Source organism: Peromyscus californicus, unplaced genomic scaffold (genome assembly GCF_007827085.1).
Source record: "Peromyscus californicus insignis strain IS unplaced genomic scaffold, ASM782708v3 Scaffold_14__1_contigs__length_90479793_seg_2, whole genome shotgun sequence".
Classification (NCBI taxonomy): Eukaryota; Metazoa; Chordata; class Mammalia; order Rodentia; family Cricetidae; genus Peromyscus; species Peromyscus californicus.
This window is the reverse complement of record NW_026294436.1, coordinates 41944196-41965357: the sequence shown is the minus strand read 5'-3', so window position 1 is coordinate 41965357 and position 21162 is coordinate 41944196. Positions and strand designations below refer to the sequence as shown.

The following is a 21162-nucleotide window of genomic DNA, read 5'->3' as shown; positions in this document are numbered from 1 at the left end:
TGGGTTGTACTGCAGTGAATAATCTGCCCTGCGATGTCAGCAACGGCACTAGGGTTAATCACCGCCATTTGCTGAAGGGTTTGGCACCAGTGGGCGGAAAGTGTTCCAAAGCTGGAGAAGGGCACACTCATCTTCCACAAAAAGGCCTGGAAACTTAACTCTCAGCAACCCACCTTCAATGTTTTCACTGCAACTGTAAGGCTGTATTTCTTCCAGACGCCAACATAAACCTCTCCATACTGACCGCCCCCAAGTTTGTGCTTCATGGTGATATCTGTCCGTTCCATTTCCCATTTGTCATGGATAGGGGACACACCGTAGACAGTCGGCTTGTTACACTTGGGTGCTGGGTAGTGGAGTGTGGTCACTAGCCCGTCGGCGACCGTCGAGTGGTGGTGGACAAGCTCTGCCAAGGTGCTGAAGCGGCTCTCGGCAGTCACGTACACCTGGGGAGAGGAGGGGACTCAGCAACTCCAGACAACAAGGGACCTTTTCACAGCATACACTTCACTGCCCAAGGGACATGAAGATGGGACATTTGTTTGTTTTCAGACAGGGTCTCAACTATGTCCTTGAACTCACAGAGATCCACCTGCCTCTGCCTCTAGAATGCTCAAATTAAAGGTGTGCACCTCTGTGCCTGGCCTAGTGTTCTGTTTGTGCTGTTGTTGTTTTGAGACAGGGTCTCCATTATGTAGGCCTGGCTGGCCTTGAATGCCTGATGCTTCTGCCCCCACCTGCAAGGCACAGGGATTACAGGTGGTGTATGCGAGTGCTACTAGCGCTCCAGAAGGTTATCGCAATTAAGGCAAAGTAAATGTCAACGCTCAGGGCAAGGGAGATGGCTCAGTCTCAGTGTAAGCATCCTTCCTATTCTTTCTAAACTAGCCTTGAAGGAGAAATGTCCAACACAGCTGCAGAGACATCAGGCAGGCTAGTCCTCAGACTATTTCTAAGCAGCAAGACTACAGAATGTGTAATTCAGAAGACTCCGGAGGAGGAACGCCAGGAATTTTAAGTCAGCCTATGCTAGAGCAAGAAACTGCCACAAAAAAATAGACTGTACAACCCAAACCTGAGAGATGTGATTAAAATAGACAATCAGGAGCTGCCTCCTAAGCTAATAAAGTAGGACTTACCATCCATGGGGAACATAAACTGACAGCCACTAATTTAGATATTGGGAGGTTATATGGGTATAATTTTTACTTAATCATCACATAATTATAATTTTTATTTATTTTTACAACATCCTTTTCAAATGTCTAGGCCATTAAAAAAAGAGATATAAGCCAGGCGGTAGTGGTGCACGCCTTTAATCCCAGCACTTGGGAGGCAGAGGCAGGCAGATCTCTGTGAGTTTGAGGCCAACCTGGGCTACAGAGTGAGTTCCAGGAAAGGCGCAAAGCTACACAGAGAAACCATGTCTCGAAAAAGAAAAAGAAAAAAAGAGAGAGATATAATTGGATTTCAGAGTTATTAACAAGATGCTTGTTAATTTATGATAATTAGTAAGAAGTATAAAATAAGATAGTCTTTAGCTTTATCTTTTTTCTTTTTTGGTTTTTCCAGACAGGGTTTCTCCGTGTAACAGCCTTGGTTGTCCTGGAACTCGCTCTGTAGACCAGGCCTGCCTCTGCCTCCTAAGTGCTGGGAGGCGTGTGCCACCAACGCCAAGGAGTATGATTTGTTTGTTTTTAATTAACTGAATGATTTACACAGAGTCCCTCTATATAACCCAGTCTGGTCTCCAACTTGTGATTTTCTTGCTTCTGCTTCATGAGTGCTGGGATTAGGGGATGTGCCATCATGCCCAGGCTACTGTTTAGATAAATAACAAGCCATTGTTTAAAACAAACAAAAAGTTAGCACCCAGACTCCTTGCTAGCTAGCTGTTGACCCCTGCAAAGGTTTCCATGACGTATACTTCCCAGTATGTGGAACTAGCTCTGTCTGACCTGCACGTAAAAGACACCATACAATGTGTTACCTAGTGTCTGCTTTCTGTCAGTTCCCTTTACTAAACTGTTACTCACATGCTATAAAATTCCGTATTTTACAGTATACAATTCCATAGCCTTCGGTACATTTACAAGGCTCGCTATCAACCACCACTATCCAACTCCATCAAAGCACTTTCATCATTCCCCACAGAGAATCCATAGCCATTAGTGATCACTCACACACTCCTCTCCACACAATTCTCTGGCAAATATTACTCTGTCAATCAACTTTAGGTGTATGAAACTCACCTATAAGAGAGGCCAGAAAAATTCTCTGTAAAGGGATAGAAACCAGGTATCTTAGGCTTGGGGCTACATAGTCTCTGTAGCAACTACTCAGGTCTACTTAGAAATAGAAAGTATCTTCAGATACTACAGAAACAAATAGATATGGTGATATAGGTAGCCAGTAGGTCACAGCTTCCTATGGACTTGTATATAGAATATCATGATCATTTCTGTTTCTGTAGGAGATTCTATGTTAACAATATATGATCATTTATTAATAAATTACACTGCTTGGGACTTCCATAAATACTGTGGCTGTGAATCAATGTTCTTGCCTAAGTCTGGCATATCGGCGTGATCATTTCTGCTGTGTTTGTGTCAGGGAGCAGATGCACAGTGTCCCCCAAAAGACTTATGCTGAAGGACTGGCTGTTCTTCAGCTGGCCGGCCCAATCAGTACGCTGCTTCTCTCTGCTCCCTTTCTGGTAGCTATGAGGCAAGCAGTTCTGCTCCACCACATGACCCCACCATGATGTTCTACCTGACCACAGCCTGAAAGAATTAGAAAAAGCCGCTAGAAACAGACTGAACTCTCTGAAATCGTGAGTTAATATAAATGTTTGTTAACTGTTTCTCTCTGGTATTTGTCAAGAGACAAACAAAAGCAAACAACTAATAACTGTTGGGTCTTGTTACATTACCTGCTGTGGGATGTTCTGTATGTTAAGTGTGTTGCTCTGATTAGTTTATAAATAAAACACTGATTGGCCAGTAGCCAGGCAGGAAGTATAGGCAGGACAAGCAGAGAAGAGAATTCTGGGAACTGGGAGGGAGGGAGAGGGAGGGGGAGGGGAAGGGGGGGAGAGGGGGAGAGAGAGGGAGGGAGAGAGGGTGGAGAGAAAGAGAGAGGGGGGAGAGAGGGGGAGGAGAGGGAGGAGAGAGAGGGGAGGGGAGAGAGGGGGAGGGTAGGAAGGGGGGAGAGGGGGAGAGAGGGGGGAAAGAGAGGGGGAGAGAGAGGGGGAGGGGGAAGGGGGAGGGGGGAGAGAAAAGGGCAGAGGGGGGAGAGAGGGGGGGAGGGGGGAGAGGGGGAGAGAGAAGGGGAGAGAGAGGGGGGAGAGAGGGGGGAAGGGGGAGGGGGAGGGGGAGAGAGGGGGAAGGGGGAGGGGAGAGAGAGGGGGAGAGGGGGGAGAGAGAAGGGCAGAGGGGGGAGAGAGGGGGGAAGGGGGGAGAGAGGGGGGAAGGGGGGAGAGAGGGGGGAAGGGGGGAGAGAGGGGGGAAGGGGGGAGAGGGGGGAGAGAGAAGGGGAGAGAGAGGGGGGAGAGAGGGGGGAAGGGGGAGAGGGGGAGAGAGGGGGAGAGGGGGGAGGGGGGGAGAGGGGGAGAGCGGAGGAGAGAGAGGGGGGAGAGACACACACAGACACGCTGCCAGCCGCCCCCATGAGAAGACGTTAAGATATGGGTAAGCCACGAGCCATGTGGCAACTTATAAATTAATAGAAATGGGTTGATTTAAGATAGAAGAACTAGATAACAAGAAGCCTGCCATGGCCATACAATTTGTAAGCAATATAAGTCTCTGTGTGTTTACTTGGTTGGGTCTGAGCAGCTGTGGGACTGGCAGGTGAGAGAGATTTGTCCTGACAGTGGGCCAGGCAGGAAAACTCTAGCTGCACCAGGCCATAGACAATACACTATGCTTGTATAACGGTACAAAAAGAGAAAGAAAACTAATAATGTATTGCCCATGCTGTATTAGCTTTAAACTTTACAAAAATTGCTTCATTTAATCTTTACAATCCTACAAAATGGGGTTTAATAACAGACAAGGAGGAGACGGAAGTGATGGCTTAGTGGTTAAAAGTGCATACTGCTCTTGGAGAGGACTGGAGTTTGGTCTCCAGCACCCATGCCAGGAAGCACACAACTCCAGTTCCAGGGAGTCTCAAGTCCTCTTCTGCTCTATGTGGGCACTGCACCCACATGCACAAACTCACCCACACTCGGACACACAGCACATTATACATCATTAAAAAATTCAAAAGTATGCCAGGCGGTGGTGGCAGAGGCAGGTGGATCTCTGTGAGTTCGAGGCCAGCCTGGTCTACAAAGCAAGTTCCAGGAAAGGCACAAAGCTACACAAAAAAACCCTGTCTCAAAAATAAATAAATAAATAAATAAATAAATAAATAAATAAATAAATAAATAAATAAAAATTCAAAAGTGGCCAGGCGGCCGTGGCTCACGCCTTTATTCCCAGCTTCCTGTGTGTGTCATACAGTGAGAGGAAAGGGGGCTCAACCTAAACCAACCTTTCACTAGAACAACTGACCTAAGTGTGGGCCTGATAATTTACCTTCCATTTTTGCTTTCAAATTTAATTACTTTATTTATGTGTATGAGTGTTTTCCCACATTTGTGCACCTCATGTATACCTGGTGCCCATGGAGGCCAGAGGAGGGCATTGGATCTCTCAGAACTGGGGTGCTGTAAATTGAATCTAGGGCCCCTGCAAGAGTAGCCAGGACTCTTCACACTAAGCCCTCTCTCTAGCCCTCAAAAGTTCCGGTCTAACACATTCACTCTACTGAGACTGAACTTCCCAACATTCAAGTTTCTAAGTGGCTGGGTGATCTATTTATATTACCATATACTAATGAGAAACACCAGTCTCCAAACTCTGAATCCTTACTCTATGAACTTTTTAATGGTTTACTCACCAAAGCTTACAGCTGATCTGTAACTTCTGCTTTTATGTACTTGGTGTGGGTTTGTGCTATTGATTAAAACAGCTAACATGTATATATCACTTCATTCCTCACCTTCAAATATAGCTTACCCTTAAACTATTATCTACAATTTTAACCTTATTACCGAGTAGTTTTGAAAGAAGGAAGCTCTAACATGATAAACAGCCCAAACTCACACAATTAGGCAATACTTTATTTTACATCAGACATAAAAATGATTTTCTACTTTAACCCTGTTCAATACATCTCCACACGTACAGGTGGTTGCTGACAGGTCTTACCTTGCTGTCTGTGGTGGTATTGATCCTGTAGTGATACACACGTCCCTCATACCTGAGTGAGATGGACAGCTGCCCAGGGCTGCTCTCACTCTCTCGAACCAGGAAACTGCCATTGATAAGGCTGCTGAGGAGATACTCCGCTGCGCTGCGGGACACGGGTCCATGGTACCAGGAATGTTTCTCCAGGCTGTTCACTGGAGTGATGTAGTTGCTTGGTACCCAACCCTGTCCATTCTTGGAGCGAACTTCACTCCACTCGCCATTCTGGTTGTAACCAAGGACTCGTAGTTTTTCACCTATCCATGAAGTCATCACAGAATCAAAGAGAAAATGTTAAGATTCTTTAAGACTGAGCAGTGGAGTGTCAAACTTCAACTTCACTAAAAAATGAACCAAGAACTTTGGTGCTTGTGCACCAATATCCTGATTAGTCTCTGCTTCGTAGCGTAAACCACATGAGCCTAACAAGAAATGTTCTGATGGTACAGGTTTTTAAAGGTTATATGCCACTACAAATGTCTTGTAGAGACTATATATCTATATATTGTGCTAAGTTAGTATAGAAAGTTTACTCAAGAAATGTTCTGATGGTACAGGTTTTTAAAGGTTATATGCCACTACAAATGTCTTGTAGAGACTATATATCTATATATTGTGCTAAGTTAGTATAGAAAGTTTACTCAAATAGCTAGAAAATGACAGTGCTGGGGTGTCTCTGTGTGTGTGTGTGAGACAGATATATATATATATATATATATATATATATATATATATATATATATATATATACACAGAGAGAGAGAGAGAGAGAGAGAGAGAGAGAGAGAGAGAGAGAGAGAGAGAGAGAGAATATGCATGTGTGATTGTCCAGAAAGGAGTGTTGGATTCCCTAGGACTGGAATAACAGGCAACTGTGAGTTATCCAATATGGATACTAAGAACTGAACTCTGATCCTCTGAAGGAGCAAGCAGTAAGCGCTCTTAATCACGAACCATCTACCAAGCCCACCTGCCCACCCCTTCTTCTAAGACAGTTTCATGTAGCCTAGGCTGGCGAGACTTGGACTCATGACCATTCTTCAGTCTCCCGAACTGTACTAACACCTAGATAGCACTTACTCTTCAAAAGAAAAATAAAATTTACTTTCACTTAAGAGAGAGATGCTATACATACATACATACATACATACATACATACATACATACATACATACTGATAACAAAAGCTTAGGAATGAGATGTGTGAGATACAAAGTTACTGCAATTTTCAGAAGACAGTGAAGCAACAGAGCAGTCAATGTAAGCACACACCTCCTGCCCCAACACCCCCGGAAGACTCCAACCCAAAGGAGGTGTCAGCACGACAGCTATGTAGAGGACGGGAGGGGTGGGGAGGACTCTCACAGCACAAGTGTTTCCAGGACTCAAGGGTTCAAAGTTCCGTTTTCCCAGTTCTTCCCGTTTCCCAGAAAGCATGAATCACTCTTCCCTTTTCTCTAAAATTAGTCTGTGCAAACAGAAAATAACTGTGAAGTTGGAACCCCAAATCTAAATCACTTGGTGAATCTTTGTATCAGCTTCACTCTCTTGATGTCACTATTAAACTGGAAACATCTGCTTCAGACGTCAATAAACACTTTGCCCATACTTGCAGCACAGACTAGAAGATTCTCTGTCAAAACAGACAAAGTAACAGATAGCAATGATAACATAAATGTTCATGTAAGGACTCTAATTTCCAAGAGACACAAGGTTTTCTATAGAGTTCACACCTGCTACCTCAGTGCCAGAGAGCAGAAAGAAGGCAATCAACCTACAGACAGGGCCCAGAAGACACCAGGCCAAGGCTGCTGAGGGAAAATTCAGACTTATCGTGGTAGCCATCTACCTTTCACCCATGGCCTACACTATGTTTACCATAACACGGCTTTCTATTCACCCTACCATTTCACCTGAGAAGACACCAGGATGTGGGAGAAAGCACTCAGAGGTCTGTGAAGAAACTCATACATGCACACATTATACACTGTATACAGATAATAAGACAAGAGTGTCTGGTATAGTGGTGGAAATCCACAAATGCGCAGATGCACAGTAGCTAACTATAGGAACAAAAGAAAGGAACTTGCTAGGAAAACTCTGTGTGTGTGTGTGTGTGTGTGTGTGTGTGTGTGTGTGTGTGTGTGTGTGTCTCTACACTGCTGCTTCCTTAAACACTTATACAAAACTGCTTAATATAGGCTATCATCATCAGGATAAAGCCAAAAAATCCTAAGGCTTTGCCTTTTTCCCCCCTCCCCTTTTTAGTTAGCAGTTTCTACTCTGGAAGTCTTGATTACTATGGAAATGCACAGGGAAGCAGACACTGACAGGTCAGGACAGACAGGAGGAGAGCCATGGGAATGCACAGGGAAGCACACACTGACAGGTCAGGACAGGAATCTTAGAAAGAATTTTTTTATTTTTGCTATGGGGGAGGTCTCACTCTGTCATCCAGGGATAGATAACATCAGTCCCCTGGGCTCAAGCCTCCTGCTTACAGGTACACAATACTGCTTTCTCTAAAACTTTCATTTAAAGACAGAGTCTCACTCTGTAGCCCACCTGGCCAACATGTTTTTGCTTTAGTATCTCAAAATGCTGGAATTTCAAGCAAAAGCCACATAGTCAACATCAAACTTTTTTTCAAAACACATTTATTATTTAATGTGTATAAACGTTTTGCCAGCGTGTATGTATGTGTACCATGTATGTGTATGGTGCCTGAAGAAGTTAGAAGAGTGTATCAGATTTTATGAGTTATCACTGGGTGCCAGGATTTGAACCAGGATCCTCTGCAGAAGCAGCAAGTGCTCATAAACCACTGAGCCCCAAAATGTTTCTTTATTTAATTCAAGCCAACCATCACTTTCAAAAGAAAAACTATAGTAAGTGTTACTTTTGTTTTAAAGGATAGTTCTTTTTCCTTAAAACTAAAGAAAGGCAGACATGATGTCAAACACCTCTAATTCCAACACTTGGAATGTAAAGAAAGGAGGGTTAGGTGTTCAAGGCTACCCAGATTTGTATAAAGATCAAGCTTGGGTTACAGGAGACCCTGCCTCATTAATAATAACAACTCAACAATGAGGCTTCAGCATGACATCTCTCTCTCTCTCTCTCTTTTTTTTTTCCCCCGAGACAGAGTTTCTCTGTGTAGTTTTGGTGCCTGTCCTGGATCTCGCTCTGTAGACCACGCTGGCCTCAAACTCACAGAGATCTGTCTGGCTCTGCCTCCCAAGTACTGGGATTAAAGGTGTGTGCAACCACTGCCACCCAGTTTGACATCTTTTTATTAATAAAAAACCGATATAAGCCGGGCGGTGGTGGCGCACGCCTTTAATCCCAGCACTCAGGAGGCAGAGCCAGGCGGATCTCTGTGAGTTCGAGGCCAGCCTGGGCTACCAAGTGAGTCCCAGGAAAGGCGCAAAGCTACACAGAGAAACCCTGTCTCGAAAAACCAAAAAAAAAAAAAAAAAAAAAAAACCCGATATAAAAATTTCATGGTTTTTAAAGAAAAACCATTGTCAATCATGAGATAAAGGGAATCCCAGTCCTTTAGCAGCATACTAATGGTTGTTATAATTAGTAACTGAGAAATAAATAAGACTTTATCAATGTTTCCTTGGTGAATGAACCATCTTGGAAAATACTCAAGAGAAAATTGTACCTAGGCAATCATGTTCTTAATCACTGCTTTGCAAACAAGTACACAGAGAACACTACCATATAAAGGACTAGCACACAACAGAACATGGCTTGCAGTCCTTTGTTTTAGCCTCAAACTTTATGTAAGAATAACCCTAACCTTCACATGCATACCTATCTCACGATGACTAGAGGAGAGCCTGCATTTCACTTCCCTATACCTCCTATGTGCATGTGCATGTACACTGTCTGAACATGCCTATACTCCAGTCTGAGAAACTTGGTTTGGGGGCGGAGAGATGGCTCAGCACTTAAAAACACTAGCTGCTCTTCCAGGGACCTGGGCTAGATTCCCACACCACATGTTATCTCACAACCACCTGTAACTCCATTTCCATGAGATGCAACCATTCTCATGACCTTCATGGGGCACCAAGCACACATGTGGTACACATGCATGAAGTCAGGCAAAAGGCCCATACACATAGATTAAATCCATGTACAACAATTTAAGAAACTCACTTTTAAGGAATTCTGCTTTAGTGAATTTGATAGCACTTAAAAAGTGATATGTTGCTGGGCGGTGGTGGCGCACGCCTTTAATCCCAGCACTCGGGAGGCAGAGCCAGGCGGATCTCTGTGAGTTTGAGGCCAGCCTGGTCTCCAAAGCGAGTTCCAGGAAAGGCACAAAGCTACACAGAGAAACCCTGTCTTGAAAAACCAAAAAAAAAAAAAAAAAAAAAAAAAGTGATATGCTGAGTCTGGGGTTGTAGCTCTTCAGTAGAGCACTTGCCTAGCTTGCATGGGGTTCCAAAGTTAACAAACATTTATAAAAATCTTATATGGAACTTTCCCTCACGGTCAGGGGAGGCCTACTGGTCTGACTTAGCATCATCATTTCCACTAACTGTTTCATTCTGAACCTTATAAATCAAAGATATCTGTCGAGAAATAATCACTTGTTAGAATTTCAAGTATTTTAACTATTATTTTGAGATAAATTTTCCTCATAGTGGGAGGCTTTACAGCTAGCTCCCTATTCCCCTCGCCCAAAAAAGGAAAACAAACAAACAAACAAACACAGTACAGGCGGACTAGCCTAACTCAATTCATGTGCAAAGATGAACGATAATGTCCCCACTTATTCTTTCTCATAAAAGTTCCACTATTTTCATTGGTGTTCAAAAAATGATTGGTGATTTTATCTCGTCTTGTTCTTAGTGTTTCCTTTTTATAAGAACTGGCCTCTGAAAACAATCTCATTTACTCTCTAAAGATATTAGAGTAGGAGAGAGAGACACTTCCTAACTGTTCTTTCACCAGCCCATAGAAAGAACTGGTTGTCTAGGCCAGTGCAACTGAGCTGGACAACAACAAAATAAGAACCATGCACCCGATGTAAGCACTGGACGACTTTCTCTCTACAGAAATAAGAACCATGCACCCGATGTAAGCACTGGACGACTTTCTCTCTACAGAAAGTCTTGCTCCAAAAACTGAAAATGTTGCTAACCTAAACAGAAGCGAAGTGCACTTCAGTGAGATGGGTCTAAGTTCCTGATCTCACTGTGGACTGTAACAGTCCACGCAGAGGACCTGAGGGCCAGTGGGGGATCTGCACTGCAGCTTGTCTCAATCACAGTTCAGTGTGAACAGAGGGAAGCCGGCGGGTTTTAGAGTACAAGTTCTACCAATCTGGACTCTTTCTTGAGGTGTTGTAGCATATTCTATTCTTAATCAATCCTGACAATAGAGCTGACTGTTTGTGAGACGGCCGTCCAGAAACAGGAGAAAGAAAGAAGGAAGCGGAAGCGCCTGGACACAATCATCTGGTCAGCGGCAGTGGCAGAAGGCAGCACGGGCTCTTCATTTCTCGGCCGACCGCCAGAGAAAACTGTGAAGCAGAATGGAGAGAAGTCTCACCTTTAGTGATACTGAGCGTGTTATCACCACTTGCCACAAAGTCATAAAGTGCGACAAAAAGATTAGGGTCACTCTCAGTGGCTCCCAGCAAGTTCTCCTTGGAGCTCCACCTGATAGCTTCATTCAGTGCCTGAGATTCAGCGTCAGAGCCGTAGGGGCGGTGCAAAACTTCTGAAAGACACAAGAAGGGAAAGAAGGCCAGTGAGTGAGACCACTAAGAGTTCAGCTCCGTGCGGGGACAGCATGTGAGCTGCTGGCTCACACTGAGAAGTGTTCACAAGTACCAAGAATAAGCCAGGGGTTGTCAGCTCCAGGTCTCCTCCACTGGACAGTGAGTTTAAGTCAGCCTGAGCTACAGCAGACTCTATCTCAAAAAACAACACACAAGAAAGAGAGCAAGCAAAGGTGCTGTATTTCCTGGGTTTAAGGGCAGCAACCAACTTGCTGAAACTGTGCCACAGCATCAGAGGAAAGACCACAGCACGAGCATTTAGTTCGATTCCCATGCAGTCCCCTAAATCAGGCCTGAATGAAGAGCAAAGGTGTAGTTCTCTAGAAATGAGAAACAAAACTTGCCAATAAGTGCTTGCTAGCTTTATAAAGTATGTGTGATACTTTGCTGTGGTAATGACTTGCAACTTTTTAGAGGTGGGGTTGAGTTAGGGCCCTAAATGGCCCATATTGGCCTCAGTCTCAAACTTGCTATGCAGTGGAGGGTGACCTTGAACTCCTGATCCTTCTGCCATCTATTACCCAGCCCCCCACCCACGCCACACACACACACAAGTGCTAGAATTACAGGAGTGTCCCTCACATCCAGCTATTGTGATAATGACCAGAAATATGAATGGTAAAATTAACAAACCCTTCTAAGCTAGGTGCTTCCTTTATGCCTTCACATAGAAGAAACTGTAGGGAAAGTAAGTTTCTATTTACAAATAACAAATACAAACACAATGCTTCTAGCAAGATAAATGCGGAAGTTCTCTGCTAAACAAACCACATTTGAGTCAGGCATGGCAGCTCACACCTGTAACCCACCACTCAGGAAGCATGTGAGGCCAGCCTAGACTACAGAATGAGACTTACCTTATCTCAAAAACAGGAAAGAAAGAAAGAAGGAAGGAGGGAAGGAGGGAAGAAGGGAGGGAAGGAAGGAAGGAAGGAAGGAAGGAAGGAAGGAAGGAAGGAAGGAAAAAGAAAGAAAGGAAAGAAAGAAAAAAGAAAGAAAGAAAGAAAGAAAGAAAGAAAGAAAGAAAGAAAGAAAGAAAGAAAAAAAGAAAGAAAGAGAAACACAATTTAATACAAAATACTATTAACATCTAAAACATCTTTTTTATGTTATAATAGCTTACAATTGTTCACTGCTTTAATTTTTTTAAAACTAAAATCTCTTTTCCTGGGCAGTAGATTTTTGTAAATTATGAGTAATTTACTCAAGGTTCTAGAAAATACCACCAATGTACTTTTGAGTTTCAATTATGTACACCAGCTAAGGCCTTGTAAGACCTGTTTATTCTCAAGGCCTTATAGTTTCTGAATCTATTCCTATATCACATTTGTTGAAAATTACCTGATTCTCATACCCTAGTTTGGTTGTACAAAACAAACAAGAGGGGTAGGGGGGACCCACCTCAAAACCACTGTTCTTCCAATAGCAATTTTCTTGATCCAAGGGACTGTGTTAAGTGTCTGTTTGCAAATGATCTATCTATGTCCTGTGACATTTTTCTCTTTGTCTTTTTCCTAGGTTTTTTGTTTTTTGTTTTAAACTCAAAATTGGTTCAGCCATTCTGAAGGGGGAAAGCTTTGCATCTGTGGTTTTGTGTTGTTTCAAGTCATCCCTCTTCTCCATCTCTCCTTCAATCCCTTCTTTCGGATCCCCAACAGATCTCACCTGGACTACTGCCTCCAGTCTTGTCTCCCTCAAATCCATCCTCCACACAGCTGGCAAAGTGATCTATTTAAGACAAAAAGTGGACCATATCACTCTTCAGGCCTTTAAAGCGTTCATCATCAAACTGGAGTCTCCTCATTCCTGGCTTGTAAGCTCTTTCATGAGCAAAGTGGACGGGATTCTCTGCTTTACCTCTCCCCACACCACACTTGACACTGTAGGCCTTAAGGGCACGCACTGCCTTCCACATCTGGGCCTTTCTTCACGCACTCACTATACCTGCAGTGGCCTTTCTCACTATTTCTTTGTATGCGTGTGCACAGCAGGCACACATCTGTTCACGTGGAGGCTGGAGGACAACCTCTCTGTTATTCCTCAGGGGCCACCCACCTTCTTTTTCAAGTCGGGGTCTCACGGCCTAGGGCTCATCACGGAGACTGGTCAGGCTGGCTCCCCAGTACTGGGGTTACAAGTGAGACACCATGCTCAGCTTTTAAAAACATGGGTTCTGGGAATCAAACTCGGCTCCCCACTCTTGAAGACAAGTACTTTACTGGAAGAGCTATCTCCCCAGCCCCCATTTCCTGCTTTTCTCTTGACTGGCTGACTCCTCACTTTACAACACCCAGATCCCTTCTGAATCTGCAGTCTCCCCGAAAAACCACATTTACAGCATCAACCCCTCCTCTCTAGATTTCTTTCCCAACCTCACAATGTACTTCTTATGGATAACAATCACATTTCCCCCCAAAGGTTCCATAATCTGTACTCAATAGCTGTTAGTTGCATGACACCCAACTTACACAAAAACGTAAGAGACAGGAAACAATGAAATGTATCTTAATCTTAAATATACTAACCAGATGTGTGTGGTGGGCACACCTTTAATCTCAGCACTGGGGAGGCAGAAGCAGGCAGATCTCTTGAGTTCAAGGTTCCAGGCTATTCAGAGCTATAGTGCGACCCCGATGCAAAAACAAACAAACAAAAAACCAAACCAAACAAACAAAGCTACCCGTTAAGTAATATTTAGAACTTGATTTTCTGTACTGTTCAGAAGATGCTAAAACCAACGTAAACACGATGGAAGACAAAATTAGCAAATAGCACATTTACCTTTGGAAAACCCAGCATCTTCAACGTTAAGATCCACAAAGCCAAATGGAGCAAACAAACTGGTATCGTGCAGGGTTTCCCAACACGAAGGCCAGAAATCACCCATGACACCACTGGAATTTACCAAGTAAAGCTGCTCCCCAACCCACACCCGCTTCCAATCTGTTTCTCCTGCCAGAATTCCCCACCTCACTCAATGGTAACTCTCTCTTCAGGTGCTCTAGCCACCAACTCTGATCGTTCATATCTTTGTTCTTACTCTCAAAGAACGCCTAGGAGTCCAGGGAGATGGCTGAGTGCTAATACTGCCTGCCGCCAAGCTTGCCAACCGTGGTTCCAAGCTCGGAAACCACACGGAGGAAGAGGAGAGTCTACTGTCAAAAACCGTCCCCTGACTCACATGTGAATGTGTACATGTGTGTGTACACACCTAAATTAATGTAAACAATTTAAAACATCCAAAATCTATCCATTTCTCACCCACCCTTCCACTTCTACCAACACTCTTTCATTAGGCTACTGATTTCTCTATGTCTATACATGTTCCTTTCAAAGCTTTAAAAAAAAAAAAGTCAGATTGTTACTCTATGTTTAAAATTCTTCATTGGTCCCAATTTTAGAGTAAAAAGCAAATCCTTAAAGGGCCTTTCAGGTCCCTCACAGTTTAATTTGCCCAATTCATCTTCCTTTTTAAGACAGGGTATCACTATGTAGCCCTGGCTGGTCTTGAACTCACAGAGGTCCACCTCCCTCTTTTTCCCCATTGCCTGGGATTAAAGGTATGCACCATCATACACAGCTGGGATTTGAACCCCAGTCCTTGGCTAGCTTAGGGAGTGCTCTTAACCACTGAGCCCTTTCTCTAGCCCTAGTACATTTCTCCCCTAGTCTTCCTTCAATGCTGACCACCACCCTCCCTACTACTGCTTATACATGGCAGGTATACACCCCTGCCTCCCCCACCCCCACCCCCACTCCCCACCCCCGCACTGGCCTTTACTTCCACCTCAGTTACATTTCACTCCAATGTAACTCTCTGGGGATAACATTTTCTGATGATCCTATTTTGAAGTGCATCACTCCTAACAACACTCTACCATCTCCCTTGTTTCCTTTCCTGATTTAGTCGCCCCCGGTTTGTTCTACAAAACCTATCACACAATTTACCCACGTAGAATACTTAGGATAACTCTTCCGGGTGCAATGTTTTATGAGGACAGGAGTTTTTCTTGAATAATGAACAACAATAGCCCTTCTCCCTGACCCAAAAGTGCTCATATATAAGAGGCTTTTTTTTTTTAAGATATATATTTTTTTAAATCAGGCATGTGGCACACGGCTCCAGCCCCAGTATTCCAGAGGCTGAGCCAGAAGGATCTTCAGACCCACATCAGATAAGTTTGTACAACCATAGCAAGACTGTATCTGCCAACGAAGCAACCCACACAACCAAAGGCTTGTTGAAGGACAGTCACATAGCCTGCCAACTCACAGCAGGCACTAGTGGAGGGAGCAGCAACCCCTCGGAACACAGCAGAGCTCACTTTACACTGGACGCCCTTTAAATATGATGAACGAAAGTTCTGCACTGCTGACTGTCAATACATAAGGAAATACCGAGACATGTTTCCTCTATTCTGGGGAGGAACTCTGGACCCAAAAGCGGGCTAGTAAAGGCAAGTTATTATCTTCAAAACTGTATTACTTGGCAAAAAAAAAAAAAAAAAAAAAGAAAGGAAGGAAGGAAGAATGGAGATCACAGAACAATTTTCTGTACATTTTAAAGCTATGGGAAGAATTGGAGGAGGGGGTTAAATATAATCAACACATGAAAAGCTTTTTAAAAATTTTAATAAATTTAATAAAAGTCAACCAATGGTGCATAGCCCTTAAATGAAGTAACAAGCACAAGGTAAAGGCAGTGTCTAAGGGAAAACACCTCGAAGAACCCAAGCCAAGGAGACAGACAGTCTTTCCGTTCCGAGCAGGCCCTCCCGTCTCCGGCTTTTACAAAGTTTCCTTCCTTCCTTCCTTCTTTCTTTCTTCCCACTCACTCTTTTGTTCTTGCAGAACAAGTTCCTGTCCAATCTGCCTGCACAGGATATCCCCAGAAAACACTGGCCTACCCACTAGCACCAAACAAAAAGAAAATATCTTCCAACAAAAACGTCCTAATTCTGTCTAAGGCCAGGGCTAAGCACAGAGTTAAGGAATGATCTTAGCTGGAAGGCTGGGGAGCGAAGATTTAAAGAAATAAGAAGAGAGAAAACTAAAGAACAAAGCAAAAGCAAAGGGAACCAAAGACTGTGGGTGGAGGACCTGGAGCCTCGGCCATCAGGTCCAGTCTACGCCGCCGTCGCCGCATCTGCCACCAGTTAAGACAGGCAAGCCCCGTGAGTCACAAGTACTGCGCCCACTTCAATGTCAGTGTGTGGGCTAGAATGTCTAACTTCTGAACAATGCAGGTTGGTTAACTTCGACAGCACGTTAACTAATTCCTTCAGTTATCCCACTGCTATAGAGGTAGACCGTGGAAACAAAGCAGTAAAGGGCCCCAAACTTTACTTACTTGCATAAAAGACTAGGGAGCAGAAATATTGACAACCAAAAAGAAGTAATCTTTATCTTTTCTACTTGTAGAAAACACACACACACACACACACACACACACACACACACACACACACACACCAGCAACATACTTAAAATCCAGAATAATAAAACTGAAATACAAATTCAAATTCAGAGGAAATGTGGATATTTAATATTTAGCTTATAAAACACAGTTTCAATATTTATTCAGCCAGGGTTTTTTTTTATCATTTTCATTATAAATTTGTCAGGTAGTAATTATTTATACTACTTAACATTGTTCTACTTTGATTATATATTGTCTAAAGAAGCTAGTAATAATTTTTAATACCTCTTTAAAAAACTACTTTAGTTGGATATATTATTTGGTAGTTTTCAATTCAGCTTAAGTTTTTCAATCAAGACATGTACATCTATCATCATTTTATAGATTATTCATGTTCTTCCATTATTTATTAAACGTTACTCTCAGCTCTCAGGAGGCAGAAGCAGGCTAACCTCTGTGAGTTTGAGGCTAGCCTAGTCTACATAGTAAGTTCCAAGTCAGCCAGTAAGACAGTGAGACCCTATGTTAAACAAAACAAGGCTGAGCATGGTGGTACACGCCTTACCTCCCAGTGCTGGCAGAGGCAGGCAGATCTCTCTAAGTTCCAGGCCAGCCAAGGTTACATTGTGAGATCCTGCCCCCCAAAACCAAACCAACCAACCAAGCTAACAGAAGAGTATAGTAGTATAAAATACCAGAAAAAGCAGACCATATAAACCTTCACTGACCACAATGGAGGTAAAAGGAGAAGATTAATCCACATTTCATTACTGTGTTATCTACCTCCACCCCATCCCAGCCCTCGTCTCTGAACATACCTGCCACGTGGGCCACACGCAACTCTGAGGCATCCCCACCTGGGCAGAGCAGCAAGGTGTCCTGGTCTCTACAGTAACTGGCTGGAGGCAGCTGAACAGGCCCCAGGACCATGCCTTTGGCCGAGCAGCAACTAAGCTAAACTGTTCTGAATAGAGGAGCCTTAAAATACCACTCTGGCCAGCAATCCATACACGTGGGACATTTACTCCTATACTCAGTGGCCAGAAAGAACAAAGGACAAGTTCAACCCACAGGGGCGGAGACCTGAGTAAGGGTGGAGCTACTCCAAAAGCTCAGGGGTGGGGGTGGGGATGATACACAGGCTATTTCAGTCACACAACAGTAACAATTCAATGATAACATCAGCCAAGATCAGTAGGTACACAAGTTCCAGTCCCAGAGGTAAGAGGTGAGACTGTTCAGCGTTTCCTTGGAGAAAACCTGTTTACAGTACAACACCAAACACACTTTGAAAAGACAGGAAACGCCTAACAAGACTCATCTGTACATCACTCTAGTTAGTTCAAGAAACCACAAATCCAAAGTCAAAGAAATAGTTACCGTGTGACTCATAAGCACAGGCAGAAGCGGAGAGCAACTAACCAACTGCCTTTCCTACAAACGGCCTGTGTGGCTTAGTGCAGGTAAAAAGCACAGCTACAGCACTGAAAACTGTGAACTCGGAAAGGCAAAAGGTAATTTTAAGTACAGAGGAAAGTTACATAAAATTTAAGACCTTAAAACTCAGAGTGATCTATGAGACACAAACTAGTAAAGTAAGGGATGGATAACTAAGCAGTGTAAATGGATAACTAAGATAACTACAAAAATAATTTAGAGAACGTGGTAGCACATAGCTAATACCAAAGCTTGGCTAGGTGGAAGCTTTCGAGTTCAAAGCCAGCCTGTGCTACAGATCCTGTCTCAAAAAACCTCAACCACAGCACCAATAATAGTAGTAATACAAAACTGCTTGTAACTGTACAGCTGGGAATGCCCACTGCATTGATTATTAAGCACCTACTATATACCAGTTATTTAGGTCAATAAAGTAATGGAGTAAAATCACAGAAAAGCAGGACCTAAGTACTCACATTAAATAAAAAATATAAAAATACAAGTTGTAATTAACATTGCAAGAGAAAGACTGACTTCAATATATGTTATCAACAACACTTTACAAACTAAAACCTGTGTTTTCAATGAAACTAACCTTTACAAAGCTACTGTATCCATAATATGGGAAAGCAAAAATTAAATGACTGAAGGCTACAATGGTGATATTTTATTTGTACTGAAATATGATTTTATTTGTATGTTAACAAATAAAGTTGCCTGGGGGTCAGAGCTAATAGCAAGCTATAGCAGAAGCTGGGCGGTGGTGGCGCACGCCTTTAATCCCGATCACATGACAGGCAGATCTCTGTGTGTTCAAGGACACAGCCAGCATGGAGACACATGCCTTTAATGTCAATACCAACCATAGAGACCTGGAGGTCTGTATAGACAGGCAGTAACGAGATCATGTGGTTGGGTTTACAACCAATAAGACGGCAGAACAGGAAGTCAATAAAAAGAAAGACACACAAGGAAGTAGATCTCTTTCGGAGGGGAAGGACGGCAGCGGCAGGAAGGGTAAGAAGGCAGTTTTAAGTCTCAGCTCTCAGCTACTGCTCTGACCTCTTGGGCTTTTAACTCTGCATTTGGCTCTGTGTTTCTTATTTAATAAGACTGTTCCATCTACAGGTTACTTCAAATAATGACTCAGAATTTCAAATACCAGGTGGAATTTCTCTTTCTGAGGATTTAAAATTTTTTCTGGGAGAGTATCTCCATAATCCATATGTTCATATGGAAAATCTGTCTATCATATGATTTACTATTCAATTAGTAAATCTTCTTAAGCCATCAGGAATTTTATAGTGTGTTCTTACACTGTAGAAGAAATAAATGCATAAGCAAAATGTGGTATGTACATATAGTGGAGTACTATTATTCAGTCATAAAAAGGAACAAAATTGGATATATGTTACAACAGATATATGCTTTGAAAGCATCATAAGAATCCAGACACACCGGGTGGTGGCGGCGCATGCCTTTAATCCCAGCACTCGGGAGGCAGAGGCTGGGGATCTCTGTGAGTTCGAGGCCAGCCTGGTCTACAGAGCGAGATCCAGGAAAGTCTCCAAAGCTACACAGATAAACCTGTCTCGAAAAAAACCAAAGGAAAAAAAAAGGGCCAGACACAAAAGGACAAATATTTCATAATTCCATTGATATAAAATATCTTGATTTTTCTTTTATATAGATGCCCAAAAATGTGAATAAATTTAACGTTACAGAATTTGCACTGTGAAAATGTTTATGGCAAATTTTATGTTATTTACATTTTATCATAATAAAAATTCAAATAACTTGCGTCTCTAAAAACCATTTGATTACTGGGTTACAATTATCACTTACTGTATTAAAACCAAGAAATCTTAACAATAATTATTAATTCTAAAATGTCAAATTCATTATCAATATGAATAACATTTTTATTAAAAAGGACTTTTCAAAAGACAATTGAAAGAGTTGCATTGTCGTTGTTTACAAGTGATTTTAGGAACACCTTGAAGCAAGGAAGTGTAATGTTTAAAAGAAAGTGACAACCTCAGCCAGGAATAAAGGAATCTTAGCAGGCATGCCTGACTGGGGCAGGGAGATCCTCAGAGGCAAAACCACTGAAGCCGGAAGGGAAGAATCTGGTGTGTCCAGGATGAAAAGTGTGGCCACTGCTGAGGCCGCCTGAGGCGGCCAGAGTAAGTATCTGAGGATTTAGACTCTATTCCAATTACAAAAGGAAATCCGGTGAACTGCCCTAAGCAGGGAAGTCATATGGTCTGACTTCCATTTTTAAGATAATCACCACTGCTTGGGAAGAGGGTAATTACTCAGAGAGAAAACTGAGAAACCATTGGGAGTCAGGAGGAGGATCATGCTGGTTTGGAGAACAATGACAGCCGTGGAGACAAAGGAAGAGCAGATGTACCTAAAGATGTGGTTCACAGATGGAAGCCATGGGGCTCAGAACTGCTTCGATACAGCAGAAGGAGAAACAAAGACTTTGAGCTTGAGAGCGTGGGTAGTTGCCATGAATACTCAGAAGCAAGTTTCCCGAGGAATTCAATTTAGAAGGTACAAAGATGCACTTGATGCATAAATCTGAAGCTCAGAGACGATCTTGGGGTAAAGGCACCAACACTCAAGGGCATTAAAACCAGCACTGGAGGGGGGTGGGGGAGTGGTGAGAAAGCTCGGCTGGTAAAAGCACTTGTTGTTACCAAGTTTGATGACCTGACTTCAATCCCAGGATCCTATATAACAAGAGAGTGCCAACTCTCACAAGTTGTCCTCTGACCTCCATGTGCACAACAGGGTACACATACATTTGCACAACTACACCACAACCCCCAAGTAAATAAATAGATGTAAAATTAAAATAAGTCAAGCTGGGTGGAGAGCTGGCTCTGTTGATCAATTACTTGCTACATAAGCATAAGGATCTGAGTTTGATCCCCAGAACCTACTCAAAGGAGCTAGACTGGTGGCACACATTTATAATCCCAACACTAGGGAGGCAGACAGGTAAATGAATCCCTGGATCAGCCTAGGCTACTGAGCGAGTTCCAGGCAATAAGAGACCCTGTCTCAAAAAGAAAGGAAAAGTGGATATGGCTCCTAAGTAACAGTACCCCAGGTTATCATGTACACACATGTGCACTGACTTGCACTCACATGAATGCATACACACACATACACATACATACTATAGATATGGA

General features: G+C 43.1%; 1 protein-coding gene across 8 annotated transcripts in view; it reads right to left on the bottom strand.

Annotated features, from left to right (window-relative positions):
* Abl2 (ABL proto-oncogene 2, non-receptor tyrosine kinase) overlaps positions 1 to 21162 on the bottom strand; it is a 99515-nt gene that overhangs the window by 20211 nt on the left and 58142 nt on the right. For 5 of the 8 annotated variants that reach the window (XM_052737277.1, XM_052737283.1, XM_052737278.1 and 2 more), the window contains exons 2-5: positions 12766 to 12828; positions 10869 to 11039; positions 5259 to 5554; positions 174 to 446 (exon numbers count right to left, since the gene is read on the bottom strand). In XM_052737277.1, the coding sequence (XP_052593237.1) occupies positions 174 to 446; positions 5259 to 5554; positions 10869 to 11039; positions 12766 to 12828 (803 nt within the window). The remainder of the gene's footprint in view (positions 1 to 173; positions 447 to 5258; positions 5555 to 10868; positions 11040 to 12765; positions 12829 to 21162) is intronic. The other 3 variants (XM_052737279.1, XM_052737281.1, XM_052737285.1) reach the window with 1 other exon arrangement.